At 37.4% G+C, this 17,840-nt stretch overlaps 1 protein-coding gene across 4 annotated transcripts in view; it reads right to left on the reverse strand.

The window, feature by feature from the left end:
- The window catches only part of LANCL1 (LanC like 1), a 44,985-nt gene that overhangs the window by 22,279 nt on the left and 4,866 nt on the right, over positions 1-17,840 (reverse strand). For all 4 annotated transcript variants that reach the window (XM_025405632.1, XM_025405631.1, XM_025405633.1 and 1 more), the window contains one exon: positions 1,422-1,629. In XM_025405632.1, the coding sequence (XP_025261417.1) occupies positions 1,422-1,629 (208 nt within the window). The remainder of the gene's footprint in view (positions 1-1,421; positions 1,630-17,840) is intronic.

A 17,840-nucleotide genomic window follows, 5' to 3' on the forward strand; every position in this document is an offset into this window, starting at 1 on the left:
ATTCACTGAATGAGAATATCTTGTGGACCTCTAAAGCAGTTGTTGGCTGATGGCTTTAAATATCAGCTATGTAAAAAAAATTAAAAGGTAGTCTCTGTGTTTCACATTTCGGTGAGTATGGAACAGTTTTTGTATTGGCAAGTCTTATGCAAGTCAGCTACTATGGAAGGAACACACTTTAAACTTTGGGGGAAATCACTGTTTTGTTTCATCTTTCATTTTGGTCGAGCTTGGTGACAGGTTTTATATTAAAAGCTTCTCAGCTCTGGAATAATGGAATGTTCAGGTTTTTTCCTCTAGACGCACTAAGTAATGTGTTTTAAAGTTATACTATGTAATGTCTAGCCCCTAAGAAATGTAGCATAGGTGTATATTTTAAAAAAGTGTTTTGAAGTATATGTCAATTCAGAAAATGATCCAATATAATGATTCCCAAATCATTATAGGTGGAGCAAAAGACTCCCACCCCCTCTTTTTGTTACAATTTCCAGTGGAAAAAGTTAGTTACAACAAGAAAACATCACTGTATGGGAAAAGATTGGGAGAGAAGGGATATATGCATATACACACACACACCTAAACAATAGGGGTATAAATCATTTCTTTTTTGAATATAGCACTATCACATCTTGAAAAGTCCAAAAAGCCTGTTGTTGAAATATACACCAGCAAACAGGGTAAAGATTAGCCAAGGGATCCTAGACAAACTAAATCGGTGATGGTAATGCCATCCTAACAGTAATCTGTAAGAATAGTGGGAGTCAAACACCATGGTCAACTCGGGGGCAGTCACTGGTTAAAACGTTGCTGGAGTGTTAGCACGCGCAGTGGGAGCCTAAGAGCAATGCACGCAGAGTTGCATGGCAGCCAGGGTTCTTAGAACTCTGAAAGAGTGCTTAATAAACTCTGGTAAGGCAACAATTATAGCCTATTAGTAAAAACATTTAATAATTCTTCATAATTCACCAGCTTCTAGTGGACCACCATAATTTATACCAAAATGAAAATCAGGATGTGCATGTCACTGCCTCTAAGAAAGGCCGTTTTGAATCAGTTTGTGGTCCCTTAGAAGGACTCTCTCAGCCCACTTGTAGGAATTGAACTGCATTTCCTTGAATTACAGATCTTGGATAGCACTTTGGATTAGTAATCATATGTTCAGGCTTTTGACCTCACTTACATTACTGAACTGATGTTTAATCTGGAACATGACAGTGTCTTATATCTTGCAATAAAATAGGGATTATATTTGTTGTTCCTTAACTACAACACAGGAATAATACGAGAATTGATTAAATGACAGCAGTGAGATTTATCTGCTAAGAGAAAAGTAAACTCACTAGAATGTTCTTTTGTTAACATATGCAGAATTAATGCATAATGATGTCTAGAAAATAACCCTCATGTAGAAACACGATTACCGTGTGATGCAATCTTCTGCCTGCTTCTCATTGTTCATCTTGTGGTACAGCACAGCAGCCACTGCCAGGGGGCCTGCATCCCCGCAGAGGAAGGTGATGGAACGCTTGGTTAAGCAGTTCAGACTTTGCTTGACATAGCCATGTGCTAACTGTAGGTAGGCAGGGTCCCCAAATACATCATAAAGATGTAAGTAAAGCACAGCAATACCTGAAAAACAAAAAGCAATGTAAAGATGAGGAAAGGCAGTTATTTTATTATTTTGGCATGGTGTCTACTCAGCAGTGATTCTTGATAACCTGTAGCAAATATATTAATGATCTGAAAGTTTGGGTGACTTTAATTCTAGGCTCAGCTCTATTAATAAGCAACTCTACGAACCAGCATAAGCCAACTACTTGTCCTCAGTTTCCTCATTATGACAACTCTATTAAATAATAAGGTCTCTAAGGCTTTGGCCAATAAAGAGACACACAGCCTATTATTAATCTTTGTTGTACTCTGGTTATTGTGTTAATGTATTCTTCTTGATGGTGAAATGATGTGTCATTAAACTAGGGTTCCAAATAAATGTAATCGATTCACTAATAATAAGAAATGGTTTGTCGTGAACTAAAGAAATTCAAAGACTAGTGAATGAAAACTTCAATTTCTCTTTACGTAAAAGTTTGGTTTGTGAGTGTGTGTGTTTTTGTTTTTTTAGTGAAAAGGTAGTTAATGTAACCAAATCCCCTGCCCCAGTATCCTTCCAGGCAGGGACTATAAGAAAGTTATTTGATAGCTGAGAAAAAATATTCAATCCCTTGATTTTTTTCTCTGTCAAGGACCCACCTACTTTGGTAACTGTAATGTAAAAGCCACCAATGACTTTTGCCTTGGGCTTTACTCGATCAGTTTCTTACCCTCTTCTTGAAGCCTGAAATATGTAATAGAGGCACTGTCTGCATGTCCTGATTTCAAATGCCTGTCACAGTGGAAAGAGCCTTCCCTCTGAAGCCAACTGGTCTCAGGGCAGACTCAAAGATGTGAAGTAGGAAGCCTGCCTGCCTGCAGCATTTCCAGAAACCCATTTTTTCCCTTAAAGTACATTTTCCATCTCATTTGCCATTTTTAGAAGACACAGAACCTCTGTTTAAATTTAAATTAATAGAGCCAATCTCTTCACAGATTTCAATGCAGTAAAAATGCTGTCTGCAAAATTACTTTCCACTGTACTGAGGACAATTTTAAATTTAGATAGTTTTCTCATTTTGCATGGGTAATCTCCAAAGCTTTGTGCTACAGACAATTCAATTTCACATGTATATTAAGGCCAAATTTTCATTTCCTGCCAAAGTTAATAACCTTGACTGCTCTTTCAAAGTGGCTTGGTGTTAGTAATCCCAGAAGCTGATGATCAGATGCACTAATGCTTAAGGTTTGTAGACAAGTGTACAGAACCTTGTGTGTAGGTAATAAAAAAAAAATCCCCTTTTCACAAATGGCTGATGTCAAGAGCTTCTTCTAAAATTAGGTCCTTAATAGGCTTCATCTCCATCCATATCACGCATCTGCAGGTGATCCATTTAAACTGTTACCCTTTCATTTTGCCCTACTATTCCCATTGCTGCCTGAACTCTCCTAATTAAGTTATGTAAGCACCAAAGCCAGATAATGACATGATGGAGATCTGAGAAAATAAAAAGTGATTAAATAGAAGCCCAATGATTGTTTTCCTTTCAGACCTTTGTCTCTCATTAGCAACAATTCCTCTTGGCTTAACTATTTAACAAACAAAACCTATTAAGGCTTGCAATTGTAAGATTTGGTGTATTTCTCATGAAAAACAGGTAATCATTCCTCAAGTCTCACAAGAATACATTTGGATTAAAACTTTCTTTTTGATCGGCAAAGAATTATCTTTCTAGTTTCTGGGATTCCACAACCTCAAGTTCCAGTTCTCCCCTACCTCTCGTGGGCCTCTGGCTCTGCGAATTTTGATAAGCAATCTTCTGCAGATGATAGTTTACTGTGTCTACATTCCCTGTCACAGAACATCCATAGAGGAAAAGGACTTTAAGTGGTGAGTGCTGCTGCCAATTAGAAAAAGTTTCCTGCACATGCTTATTATAAATCAACCCAGGTCAGGAAAATAAGACAAAATGCATTAAGTCACAGACATTTAATGCCTCATCAGTATTTTATGTAATAGAAAACAACAGAATGTGTCCTAATAACAGAAAAAAGGGGGGACTGCTTCTGGCCAAATGTCTTAAACCTGATCTTTATGATCCTCAACCCTTGACAATAACCATGCATATACCACCACCTCTGAATAAATACCAGAGACTCGGGGATGGTTGGCAAGGTGGGAAATAAAAACACAACTTCAGGGGCTTTGCAGGGAAAAATCACCCAGTCCTAATACATACTCGTGGGCCTGGCTTCAGTCAATGCCTTAAGAAATGCCCTCAAATGCAATGTTTATCAAAATATATCTGTTCTTCATGGAAAAAATTATAGAGCACTGAAAGACTTAATATGCAAAACACCAGTGCTCTGGTTCACTGTGTTCCTGCCTTCCAGAGGCAACCATTTTCAACAGTTTCAGCCATTTTCTCTAGTATCTGTCTCTCTATTTCTAACAATATGCTTATGTGCTATCTATTAATTTTTCTATGTCAGACATTTCTGACTCATATTCTACTCTAGAAAATGAGGCGTTACCTCTTGTGATGGAGACTGCTAAGTGGTTTTCCAAATGTATCTCACTGTTCTCTCAACAATAATGCCCTGGATTTTAGCTGGGTATGTTCTTCTGGCTGCTAAGAACAATCTTCTTCATAGCTGGGTATGGCTATGTGGCGAAGTTCTGAACAACAGGATGCAGTGGGAGTAGTGGAGGCAACTTGGGAAAATGTTCTTAAAGGGAAGGCACTGGCCATTTATTTCCTTTTCTACTTTCTTCCTGGCTGGAATGCAGATGTGATGGGGCAGCTAGAGCAGCCATGGCCTAAGGACCGTGAGTTGGAAGCTCTGTGCTGAGGGTGGTAAAGTTTCAAAGATCAAAGCCACCTAGATCCTGGCAGACTGTGAAGCTGCCACACCAGTCTGTGGATTGCCTACTTACACAAGAGAAAAATAAACTTCAGTTTTGTTAAAGCCACTGTTATTTTAGATGTATTGTATTGCCATGTCCTGGTAACCCTAATCCTAAAAAAGACAGCTCTTCTCAAAGCTAGAGAGGCAGGCAGAAGCTAGATTACACAGGGTCTAGCAGGCCAGTTAGGATTTGGAGTTTCATTTGAAATGCACCCATTTTAAGCATGGGAAGAATATACTTAGATTTGTTAAAAGTTCACCATAACTGCACTGTGAGGTTTGCAAGGGAGTGTATGGAACAGTGGATGCAGGAGGAGCAGTTAGGAGGATGCTTCAGGAGTAGGAGCGAGACACAGGGTGGGTGGTGTTAACATGGATGTTGTCAGAATGAACTGGAAAGATACCTGTCTAGAAAGTAAAATCAGCAGAACCTGGTGGGAGATGCGCAGAGGAGGAGACGTCAAAATGCCTCCTGATGAGTAACTTCAACAGCTAGATGGGCAATGGTGCCATCCACTGAGGTGGCAAACCCCTCTGTTGGAGAATCAGGTTTGGGAGGAAAGAGTACAGCTGTATCCATTAATAAATTCATCCCCAAATGATTCTATTCTCTGAAGGACACTTAATATAATGAGAAAAAACACTTCTACTGACTTCTAACATAACAGCCAAAATTGTTTGAGTTTTGACAAAGAATGAGGTAGGGAGTTTCATCTTTTTAGCATTTTCTTTCATCTTTTTATCGCAGAATATGCATCTACTTTAAAATGTGACAAAAGCCAATTTTAGCCAAGTGTATTCTTAGGCTTAAATTTGAATATCACATTACATTTCCTTTTGTGCTGTCTGCTAAGCAAAAAGTAGAATGGCAACATGTTTCCTTCCCTTCATCTTCTCTTCTAGACCAGAAAAAACTGAATGAGATTTAAATTTTGATTGAATTTAATTGTAAAAATCTGCTCTAAACTGATTGAGAGTTTAGAATTATTTTATATTTAATAAATGGTGTTACTGAATGTCGTAAGTATGAATATTCTGTATATCCACATGCAGAAGAATGAAATTTGAACCTCATTTCACACTATGTAAAAAAGTCAACTTAAAATGGACTAAAGACTTAGACTTAAGACCAGAAATTGTAAAACAACTCGAAAAAAACATAGAAGAAAATCTACACATCCAGATGTGTAGTACTTTGAATTACTACTCCTGCAACCTGTCTGGTTTCTCTAGAAGTGCAGTGTCCAGTATGATACCCTCTAACCATAAATGTCTATAGAAATGTAAGTTAATTAAAAGTAAACACAATTTAAAATTCAATCTTAGTCATGCTAGCCACATTTTGAATGTTCAATAGCCACATGTGGCTAGTGGCTGTTGTGATGGAAATAACATGTCCATTACTGCAGAACATTCCAATGATAGTACTGCTCTGAAGACCAGGAATAGATGTCATTCTGTACAAGAAGTTCGGGAAGTCTGGCACTGTCTCTCAGTTTACCCTAAGAATTTCTTGGTTTTGAAATGTTGATAACTATTTAAAACAAATCAATAAACAACAAATAAAAAATAAACAACAAAAAAAATAACAAAAACAAACAAACAAAAAACATGCTGTGAGGACCAAATAAAATTCTGTTGTAATAGGAATCAGTCCTGGCTTCAGTATGAAAGCTGTGAACTAGATTTTTCTTTTCTTTCTTTTTTTTTCCTGTAGCTACTACCCTGGGATGGGAGGGTACATTATTTAGGGATACTTCTAAATCTGCAATTTCCTTACTCAGCAACTTATGCCAAGTAGTACTATAAATACAGCCAGCTGTTGAGAAGTAATTAATAGTAAGCCTTTGAATTTCTGAGGGATCATTAGTCCTATTCATTTTGACCAATCAAGACCTTGCTGTGTCTCAAATGCATATGGAGATAAAAATCTCCACAGATATATCTCTCAAAATACTTTTCTGCGATTTTGCATTCTACAGATTATTCCTCAACATTTCTCATTTGTTTTATGGCCAGCTTACAGTGATGAAAAAGCTTTGTGCCATGGTACTTCAGCCCTGCAACGCATTTTCGTGCAGTTCAAGGGCATTTAGAGACTCCTTTCATGTACTCTGGTAGGGAAAATCATGTTCAGACTTTGGATCTACAAGGCTCATCAGAGGTGCTTAACTAATACACATTAGTTTAGAATGATAGGGAGACAGGAACTTCCTAAAGGAGGGGCACTTGGGTGTTCCAATCTAAGTTCAAATACATTTTTCCCTACTAGAAACTTTAACAGCTCATCAATTATTGTTTTCTTTTCTTCAGATTTATGAAAAAATAAGAAGTGAAAGTATTCTCTGCAAGTATGACCACCTGTCTTTCTATATCAGGTTGATAATTTCTAGTATGTTCTTTTGTAATTGTTTCTCAATTTTGTGCTGAATGTTGACCATGCGCATTTCCATTCCTTAACAAAATCACATTTGTCTTTAGAGCATTGTTGTTACTGTGCACAGCACTCTCCCCATGCCTGAACCGTAAACAATCCAGAGTAGGACATCTGCCCAGCTGTCCGACTAAAGCGGAGCATCGTGGGCTGTGGCTTTCAAACACTCCAGTGCTTTAACAGGTCATCCGGGGGGGAAACTAGTCATGACTCCACACCTTTAATTTAATAATATTGCCCCAAACAAATGAGTAAAAAAGAGAATAAGGAGGGCAAATAAGTACTCTGAAAATGTGTTTCTTTTCTTCTTTATTTCAGAGCTGACTGTCCTATAGAAAAAGAGATGAAAAAACAAAACAAAAAAAACAGGGAAACATTGTTCGCTTTTCCTCCCCGCAGTGCCCTGCAGCCCACCAACTATGAATTGGGCACTGTGCTAAGTGCTGCTGTTATTGGAATGAAAATGACAAACACAGCCTTCTTGGTGTTGGCTGTAAAAGTCAGATTGTTAGATAGGTCTTCTTTCCTTCCTTTTTTTTTTTTTTTTCTGATCTGTGTCACACTCTCATCCTACTCTGCTTCACTCAAGCCCACTGGTGGTGTCTAAACTCTACAACTGCATTCATTTATCTAGTGGCCATTGTGAAGTGCTCTAACCAGCGTAACTCCACACCCGTGGCTCTTTCTACTTGTCCTAACAGCGCTGGCTGGGTGGGACAGGTGCATCTAATGAAGGTGAAGGACACTTGGTCAGGGCTCAAATTAAACACTGAAATGCTGGCTCTGATGAAGAGCTACTTACAAAGAGATCAAACTGCAAAGAGAAGACACCTGGCCAGAGTGACTCCTTTCAAGTAAGTCTGGTGTCAGCAGTAACTAACACTCACATGCTAAATCTGCAGCTCAAAGGCCATACATTTGGTAGATCAGAGGAACAGCATCTTGAAATACTATAATAACTTGCATTTAGAGTGCAAGTTAATATTACTCTAGGGATTATGCTACATATCCTCTTGTTTAAAAGGTTATTTAATATTTGAAAAGAGGAAATACATGCCAATTTTAGCCTCATTAACTTTGTGAGTCGGTTACAGAAGACTGGGTCATGTCTTTCAGAACTAAAGTCCCTAGAGTCCTGTATTTTTTTTTTTTTTTAAGTGTGAGCTGATCATCCTTTCCCCTAAGAATCATCATAGTTAAGAGTGGGAAAAAATGAAGTAAGGGCTAGCATTTTCCCTCACTGTCTCTCAAAGACAGCAGTGATATCAGCCATCCCTTGGGTTTACTTAACTTTTCTACTATGTTATCTGCAAGGGAAGCAATACTTTTGATCAAATGTTTATTTCTAACACAAGAACACTTTATCTGCTCATTTAATCCTTTATAATAACAATTCCTTACCAGTGTTTTGTGGTTTCCATTTTATAAAGCACTTTAGAATGTTCTCTCCCCTAGCACCTACAGTCTACCTGGATCAAAACTCAGACCAGCTCCATGGCAGGTAGCATTATGTTCTCTGGTGAGTCCCCAGCGATCTCTGGACACCACTGAGAACCACTCAGTAGCTGACCAGTGGATTTGATCTTAAGGGGCCTCCAGTCATGCTATTTTTCTGTACTGTCTGCTGCTATGTGTAGAGTCATATATAACAACTCTTAATGGGGTTCCTAAATAACTAAAATGTGTCCCCTGCTACACAAGCCGTGAATACATAGTTCCTGTAAGTCTACTGGGAAAAGATTAAGGCTAAAAATGAACAACTCGATGCTTATTGCAGATATATGTCATACATCAATATCACGATGCATTACACTCCCATGTACTAAATTTTACAAAAGAGAATTTTGGTGAAAAGAACTGAGGCTGTTCGTTCAAAATATCACTTATTAACAGCTGCAAGAGCTACCAATTGATTTCAGACTATGGATGATAATTCACTTGAGAAGATCTTTAAGCCTTTTCAAAAACAAGCAATTATGAGGAAAAGCTTCTGTCTTGGCCCAATTAATTTTCTATCCTGAAACCATGCTGAATATATTAATACAAGATTAGGAAGGGAAAAAACACCTTCTATAGAAAAACACTGGAGAGTTTTTCATTTTTCTAGCTGCAAATGCCCATAAGTCTTCTCAGGGTTTATTTTATGTTCAATTCTAAATAACTTTTTAAATAGTAATTACTCTTGCCTAATAAGCCTTGTTTCCTTCTTACCAAATTTCCTTCATGCTTTATCAGGGCTTACTCTGACTCTTCTTTTACTAAAACACTTAAATCTGACTAGTCATTAGCCATTTCTATGAAGTTTGTATGGCATGAGTATCATGTTGTCATTGTTCAAACTACTCCATCTTATAGTTTGTGAGTAAACCTTCTTCACTTATAAAGTGTACAGAATAAACTCATATGTAGAGGCTGAGAGTAAACACACACATGCACACATGCTCACAGGGTAAAGAGCAGGACTCAAGAGCCAGGCTTGTTTGGGTTGAACCCTAGCATTGTCACTAGCTGTATAACCTTGAATGAAGTACTCAGCCTTGCTTTGCTTCATTTTTCTCATCTGTGAAATGAGGATATGAATGGTATTCTGGCCATAAAGGTTTTTTTTTTTTTTTTTTTTTGAGATAGTCTCCCTTTGTTGCTCAGGCTGGAGTGCAGTGGCACCATCTCGGCTCACTGCAACCTCCGCCTCCCAGATTCCAGCGATTCTCCTGCCTCAGCCTCTTGAGTAGCTGGGATTACAAGCGCCCACCACCACGCCTGGCTATATAAAGTTTTTTTGAGGTTTGGATTAGTGAATTAATGCAACACACTTAAAATGGTGCCTGGCATACAACAGTAGTCATTGGTGTACGTGCCTGCACCGTCTTGTCATTCAAATGTTAACTGCAGTAACATTTTATCAACAGGAAGAGTGTTTTAATCTTACTCCTGTCCTCCAACAGTCAAATGATCATAAAACTACAAACTGATGATCTTTATTCCCTTGGGAACCAACATTCAGTCAACCTATTTTATTATTCTTTTTTTGAACATTATAGAAGTAATTTAAGTCTAAATTACTGTCTGAAAAATTGATTAATCATAACATCTCATTCCTGAATGAGCATGAGAGAGACCAGAGGGATTTATGGTAATAACTGCCTCTTTTGACAATATGAGACAGCTACAGGGTTTTAAAAATTCTTCCCTCCTTTCTTTCCCAGGGTCAGGGCACTTTTACCTCTGCTGTGAATAAAAAAGGTAAAAGTCAGGGATACAGCTTGTAAAACTGCACTATGACAACTCACGGGTGTAAATACATAGGCTTCAGTGGAAATGATGTTTGAGTTCTATTAAAAGTTCATGTTAACCAATCTCTTCACTATATTATACCCTCTGCTTCAATTTTAAAATAAAAGCCAAGATAATTTCAGTTGTAAAAGTTTGTAAAGTAAGTGTAAAGTACTTTCTTAAGCAATTATTTACTTCTTTTACATTTCTATTTAAACCTGTACATATCACCCTTATCAACAAAGCATTTTGTATATACGAATTATTTGGAATAATACTATCCTAAATCCTAATCTTATCTGGACCAGCGTTAATTATCAGACCATCTACATGCTACTGGGGAATGAAACAACAAAATAAAATTGTAAAGTCCTAACTAATTATAATAATCATTTTACTAAGCATGTTTAACACTCAGAAGTACTTTAGCAGAATTCTAATTCTAATTCTACCTTCTATTAGTTTTAATTTTTGTTGAAAAGATAGATGGGAAAAAAAGGAGTCAGTTTTTCAGTTCCAAGTGCAGTGGGCTCTTAAACAACATGGGTTTAAACTGCATGGTCTACTTGTACACAGATTTAAAACATATATATAGCGGAAACTTTTTTGGGCATTTGTTGACAATTTGAAAAAACATGCAGATGAACCGTGCAGACCAGAAATATCGAAAAAATTAAGAAAAAGGTGTGTCATGAATACAAAAAATATATGTAGTTACTAGTCTATTTTATCACTAGGATAAAATATACACAAATCTATTATAAAAAGTTAAAATTTTTCAAAACTTATGCATACTGTACATGGCGCCACCTGCAGTCAAGAGAAATGTAAACAAATGTAAAGATGAAATATTAAATAACTTCGTAAATTAACTCTAGCGCACACTGTATTACAGCAATAAGTTCTTAGCCACCTCCTGTTGCTACTTATGTGAAATCAAGTGTTGCTCCACTTAAAATAACATGTGATGTGAATTATCTCTGCTTGAGATCATTATCTCTGTCTCTCCAGTAAATTACATATCACAGTAAGGAGTAATCTCTTGTGATTCTTGAGTATTTTTAATTGTGTTTAGTGCAACATTGTAAACCTTGAATAACACCATGGGACACATACAAAGTGCCACTAGTGATGGTGAAAGTGCTTCCAGGAAGCAGAGAAAAGTCATGACATTACATGAAACACCTGAACTGCTTGATATAATGTAACCATAGACTGAAGTCTGCAGCTGCAGTTGCCTGCCATTTTAAGATAAATGAATCCCGCATAAGGACCATTGTAAAGAATGAAAAGGAAATTCATGAAGCCATCACTGTAGTTACAGCAACAGGCACAAAAACCTTGCATTTTTAGTGAAACTGCAGTACATATTGAAAATGTAGCCTTTATCTTGGTGCAGTACTCTAAAATGATTCAAGAAAATGTGAAGTCAATATATGGCAACTAAAAGCAAAACGAATCTAAAGCTGGATAATTTAATGCCAGCAAGGGTTGGTTGATAATTATAGAAAGAGATTTGGCTTAAAAAAAAGTCAAGATAACAGCAGCAGCAGCTTCTGCCAACCAAGAGGTGGCAGGTACGATGAAGAACAATTGAGGGGAAAGGACATCTGCCTGAAAAGTTTTTGAACCCTATTCTAGGGGGAAGAATCCACAAAGGACATGCATTAGTAAGGAAAAGAAATGAGCACCAGGATTTAAGGCAGGAAGGGATAGGCGAACTCTACTGTTTTATGCAAATGCAGTAGGGTTTATGATCAGGACTACCCTTATTTATAAAGCTGCCAGCCCCCGGGTCTTGAAGAGAAAAGATGAGCACCAGCTGCCAATCTTTTGGTTGTACAGGAAAGCTTGAACAACAAGAACCTTTTTTAATGGTTTTGTTCCACCAATGCTTTCTCTTTGATGCAGAGAAATTATCTTGCCAGTAGGGACTGCCTTTTAAAGTTTTTTCAATAGTGCACAATGCCCCTAGCTACCCAGAACCCAAGAGTTCAACACTGAAGGCATCAAAGTGGTCTACTTGCCCCAAACAGGTCTCTAATTCAGGCTCTATATCAGGGGTTCATAAGGAACTCTCAGGCTCATTATAAACAGTACTTTATGGAATGGACTGTCAATGCTATGCAGTACCCTGTGGAGACAAAAGTGACTCCATCTTGTAGGCTAATTCTCTACGCTAACTTCTGATTAGCCCCGGCCCCGTGAATGCCTCCTGATTTTTACGTTACTGTCCGTAGTGTAAGAACAAAGGAAGCTTGGTGCTATTGCACAAATTATAGGCTGCGATACACATAGTAGTCTTGCCTGCTTTGGAGGGTTGCCTTTCCCTATGGTATGTAAGCCCTGGGTCTCTGGAGTAACAGTGTTGAGATCTTCCTGCCTTGTGGCTGACCAAGACCAGGCTGGTGTCTCTAAGTTCTCCAATAAAACAGCCTTTACTGACAAACTGGATTTTCTGCCTCCTTTGGTTTTTCAGCTCCTTCAGCATTTGGGGGCCACTTTGCATATGTGACCCATTTACGGAACAATCCAGACAGAATATCGTGACAGTCTAGAAGAATTACACCATTGAGACACCATTGTTAATACAGTAAAGCCACAAAAACCATCAAGGCTGAAATAATAAATTCTTGCTTGAGAAAACTGGGTCCAGATAGTGTGCATGACTTCACAGGCACCAATCAAGGAGATCATGAAAGGGATGTGGATATGGCCAAAAAAAAAAAAGGTGGGGGGATAGGGATGAAGGACTTCAAGACATGAATCTTGTAGAAATTTGAGAGCTAATAGATGCCACACCACAGGAATTAATAGAAAGCAACTTGATGAAGATGAGTTCTTATGAACCAGTGCTAGAGGATGAGGAAGATACAGCGTTACACAGTCTGGCAAAAGGGTTTTGATTATTCAGTGCTGCTTTTGACTTCTTTTCTGACACGGATTCATACATGGTATGGGCACTGACACTAAAGCAAATGGTGGAAGAATTGGCAATGTACAGAGATACTTTTAGAGAAATGAAAAAGCAAAAATGTCAGACAGAAATTACGACGTATATCTGTAAAGTTACACTGAGTGTTCCTGCCTCTTTGGCCTTCCCTTCCACCTCCCTTCACTTCTTCTGCCACCCCTGAGAGCAAGACCAACCCTTTCTTTTCCTCCTCTTCCTCAGCCTACTCAATGTGAAGAAAACAATGAAGACCTTTATAATGATCCACTTCCACTCAATGAATAGTAAATATATTTTCCCTTCCTTATGATTCTCTTAGTAACATTTTTTCTACCTTACTTTATTGTAAAAATATAGTACATATTAAATGTAACACACAAAATATAAATATAAAATATAAAAATATAATATAAAAGATAAATAGTTAATCAACTATTTATCAGTAAGGCTTCCTCAACAGCAAGCTATTAAGTTTTGGGGGAGACAAAAGTTATACACAAATTTTTGACTGTGTCAGGGGCCTGTGCCCTTAAACCGCACATTGTTCAAGGGTCAACTTTACACATCTAACACTAAACACACAAATGTGTCAGTTCTTCACTAGAACCCTTTCATTTTCAAGATCAACTGAGCAACTGCAACTGAGACAAATCTAGACACACCATGAATGAGGTATTAAGAAGTTGGGCGGCCCAGTTTTGTAGCTTTCTTTAGATTCATGAAGTAGAAACAAAGACATACAATTATGGGGTTTAGTATGAATTGATGCATGGTACAAATTAGGAACTTTATAATTCTGCAACCGAAAATAAGAGTTTAGGAGAAAGCAGAAAAGAACGGCAACTAACTGTTTAATAAAGCTATAAAAATAGTAATGTTTTACAGTATTAAGTTTAGAATCAATTGTAGTCCCTTCTAGATTTAAGTTACACTTAGCTCTAGGAAAATTATTTATGTTTGGCATTCCTGTAATACTTCCTTTCTGTGGCAGGCTTTATGCAAAGACTATTACTTATTGAATGGGGGGGGAAAAAAAAAACAAACCCTTAAACGAGTAAAGGTGTTGTGAATCAAAACCCAAATCAATCTCCTTGGAAACAAATAAGAGACAAAATATTGCCTGGAAAATTTCAAAATATTTTATAGACACTGGTAAATTTATTCCCCCCAAAAGTGAACAGAAGAGATCCTTTAACAGACATAAAAATTGAGGCTTACTGTCCAAAAGCCTTGTGCAAAATATAGGAGTCAAGAAAAAAATCATTTTTCTTGTTATATAGAAGTTATAGCCGAGATTACTAGGTCTTATCCTAAAGTTGACTCTCCTTTTCCTCTATTAACAGAACCCAAGATAAAAGCCTGCATTTCCCACCCTTTCTTCCCAACAAGAGTGACTACGTCCCAGCCCATGCAAAGTAAGCACAACTGAAAGGATGAGTGGGACTCCAGGAAGGCTTTTTAAAGGCAGAGCATGCATTAATGCATTCTTCTTTGCCTCTTCTTCCTTCCAGCAGCCTGAAAAGCTGATGTAATGACTGGATCTTCAGCAGCCATTTTGAACAAGAGGTAAAAGCTAGAGGCTGAGGAATGATGGAGCAGAAAGAAAGGAACTGGGGTTCCTATTAACATCCTGAAGCTAACTATCAGGCCTGGACTGACCAACGCTTTCTGGCCTTCTTTTATGAGAGAAAAATGCACTGTATTTAAACCACTATACTTTTGTTTTCTTTTTTGGGGTACAGACAGCTGAACCTAATCCTGTCCCAAATCCTAATCCTATCTAACTAGTATTAGCTATCAGCCCATGCTTATACTGGAGAATGACATTTAACAAAATAAGATGTTAAAGTTCTAACTAAATTGTAATAACCATGCAGTTTTCTCATGCTGAACAAAGTTAAAGCAATATAATGCGTGTTTCCTAAAGAGTGTCATTTTTTTGAAAGATAACATGGGACAAAGTAACATAAAAATCTACACATAATTATATAAACATTGCTTTGACATACAACACCAAATATTTTTATTGTGTCTGTGAATGCATTACTTGGTAATAAAATTGCATTTATGAATAAATGATACTTGGTAAACTATAACATAATAGGAGGAGAAGGTATTAACACTGTGATTTTATGGGGTTGAATCAGTTTTAGTTTCTTACACAACTCAGAGCTTTATGTTATTTAAACTGTCTCAACACTGGCACAAGGTAGCATTTTACTTATCAAAACACTGGAGGAGGCAGTCTATTTTATGTGGGAATAATGGTTTTTTAACAGTGTTTGATTAGGAGACATTAGGAACCTTGCCTTGAAAACCATTAGCAAATTTATCTAGAAGATTTTACGTTACATTCTAAAACAACCAGCCACTAAAGACATCCTAAACTGCTAACTATGCCAATTTGCCTCAGATGCTTGCCATATAAGCTGCTTTCAGGAACCAGCAATGAATATCATAGATACTTGAGGATTAAAGGTTGAAGGATATTGACATTCAAAGGAGATGAAGCCAGAAATCCAGCACAGCCCCCACCCACAAAAAAAAAAAAAATTAAACAAACTTGCATTTTACTTTGGAGTGAAATTTCTTTGCTATCTCCAAAGATTTTAACTTTTGGTTTCTCAACTAGCCCTAGCAATATAAGGTTCTGACTAATGACTCTTCCCAACATTGTCAAACTTAATTCAAACTTGAAATCAATCCTCTTATTTTCCCCCTAAAGCAAAGCACCTCACAATAATAATATGAGTACATCTGAGTGGCCAATTTAAAAGTTTAAGTCATTCTTTTGTAATCAGTGCTAGAATTAACTAGTGATCTGTTTCAGTCTTTTTTTTTCCTTTTTTTGGCCAGGAATAACAAAATAATAGAAACTCCATATATATTAGAAACAGATCTGTAAGTTTGAGCCTTATATATTATTACAACATGGCCATCAAGAGGAAAACTCAAGACAACTGTGTATTGTGCTTGCCCTATTTTGTTCAAACCCCGATAATTTTAAATAAATACTAATGTTCAACATTGACTGATGACATTATCTATCAATCACATCACACCTGGAACACAGTAGATAATAAATGACAGCTGTTATACCTTCCTTCTTGAAACAAAATCCTTTCATTTCATTCTCATTTTGTGTTAAGCTTCTACAATTCATAAAAAATCATAAAATAATAAAAGGAATGGTCCAACATTATCTAGTCCAGTCTTATTTTTACAAAACATTGACTTTAAAAGTCCCTGAGATTGTAATTTTACTGGTTCAATCTGTCTTCCCTACCCTTGTTAAAAAAATAGAATCATTTGTCATTATTGGTTGAGTATCTCTTATCTGAAATCCTTGGGACAAGTGTTTTGGATTTCAATTTTTGAAATATTTGCCTTATATTTACCAGTTGAGTATCCCAAATCTGAGTATTGATAATCCTAAATGCTCAACGAACATTTCCTTTGAGTGTCACATCAGAGCTCAGAAAGCTTCAAATTTTGGAGCATTTTGGATTTCAGATTTTCAGATTTGGGATCCTCAACCTGTACTATAGACGAAGACTAAGAGATTGCTATTATAAATAAATTTCTCTCAGGAAGCTTTCAAACTGCAGTCCATAGATCACCATCTGCATCAGGACCACTGATGGTTATAAAAGGCAAATTCCTGGGTTCTGCTCAAGATCTACTGAATCAGAATCTCTGCTATTAGGCCATTTTTATGACAAATTCCACTCCCTTAAAATCAAATTCAAATTCCGTGGATTGCAAGCTTATTCCTCCTTGCCCACTCTTTAAAGGGAATGGGAAACACTGAGTCTCTATGCTTTCTTCCAGATTACACAGCTGTCTTTTTGTTTCTCTACATTTGGTAAATTAATTGCAGTTCTTTAACTTTTCTCCTTTTTTTTTTTGAGATGGAGTCTTGCTCCATCACCAGGCTGGAGTGCAGTGGCGTAATCTCAGCTCACTGCAATCTCCACCTCCCGGATTCAAGCGATTCTCCTGCCTCAGCCTCCTGAGTAGCTGGGACTACAGGCATGAGCCACCATGCCCAGCTAATTTTGTATTTTTAGTAGAGATGGGGTTGCACAGTGTTGGCCAGGATGGTCTTGATCTCTTGACCTCATGATCCACCCACCTTGGCCTCCCAAAGTGCTGGGATTACAGGTGTGAGCCACCGCACCCAGTCTCTTCTTTGCTTTTTCTCTTTCTCACCTTTTTTGACATCAATGCACCGTTTCTTCCTAAACCTCCTCCAACCTGTCAATGATTGAGACTGGCAATGCAGCAATTGCAAACCAACCAGCAATGACCGCATAGGAGGATTAGTCCATGGAAGTAATACTTTACCCTGTGTTTCTGTATGGATTCCTGTCATGGGTTAACTTTTTAAAATGCTTCTGGACATGTTTTACTCCTGAGATCAATCCTCATTACCTCTGCTTCAGGCAATGTATTTTGGAACTCTTCCCAATTCTTCCCACTGAAATTACATCTCCAAATTAACAATGTAATATTGAAAATCAATTTTTCTCCTCATAAGTATAGCAGCCATCCAAATGTCAGGCATGAATTACATGAATATGCTTACCATGTCCTAAATTCAGGGCACTATTAAAAACCCAGAAGATACTGTGGTTGGGTTGAGGGCACAGCACTCTCCCAGAAGCAATTACTCATATG

Source organism: Theropithecus gelada, chromosome 12 (genome assembly GCF_003255815.1).
Source record: "Theropithecus gelada isolate Dixy chromosome 12, Tgel_1.0, whole genome shotgun sequence".
In the NCBI taxonomy this organism is placed as follows: domain Eukaryota; kingdom Metazoa; phylum Chordata; class Mammalia; order Primates; family Cercopithecidae; genus Theropithecus; species Theropithecus gelada.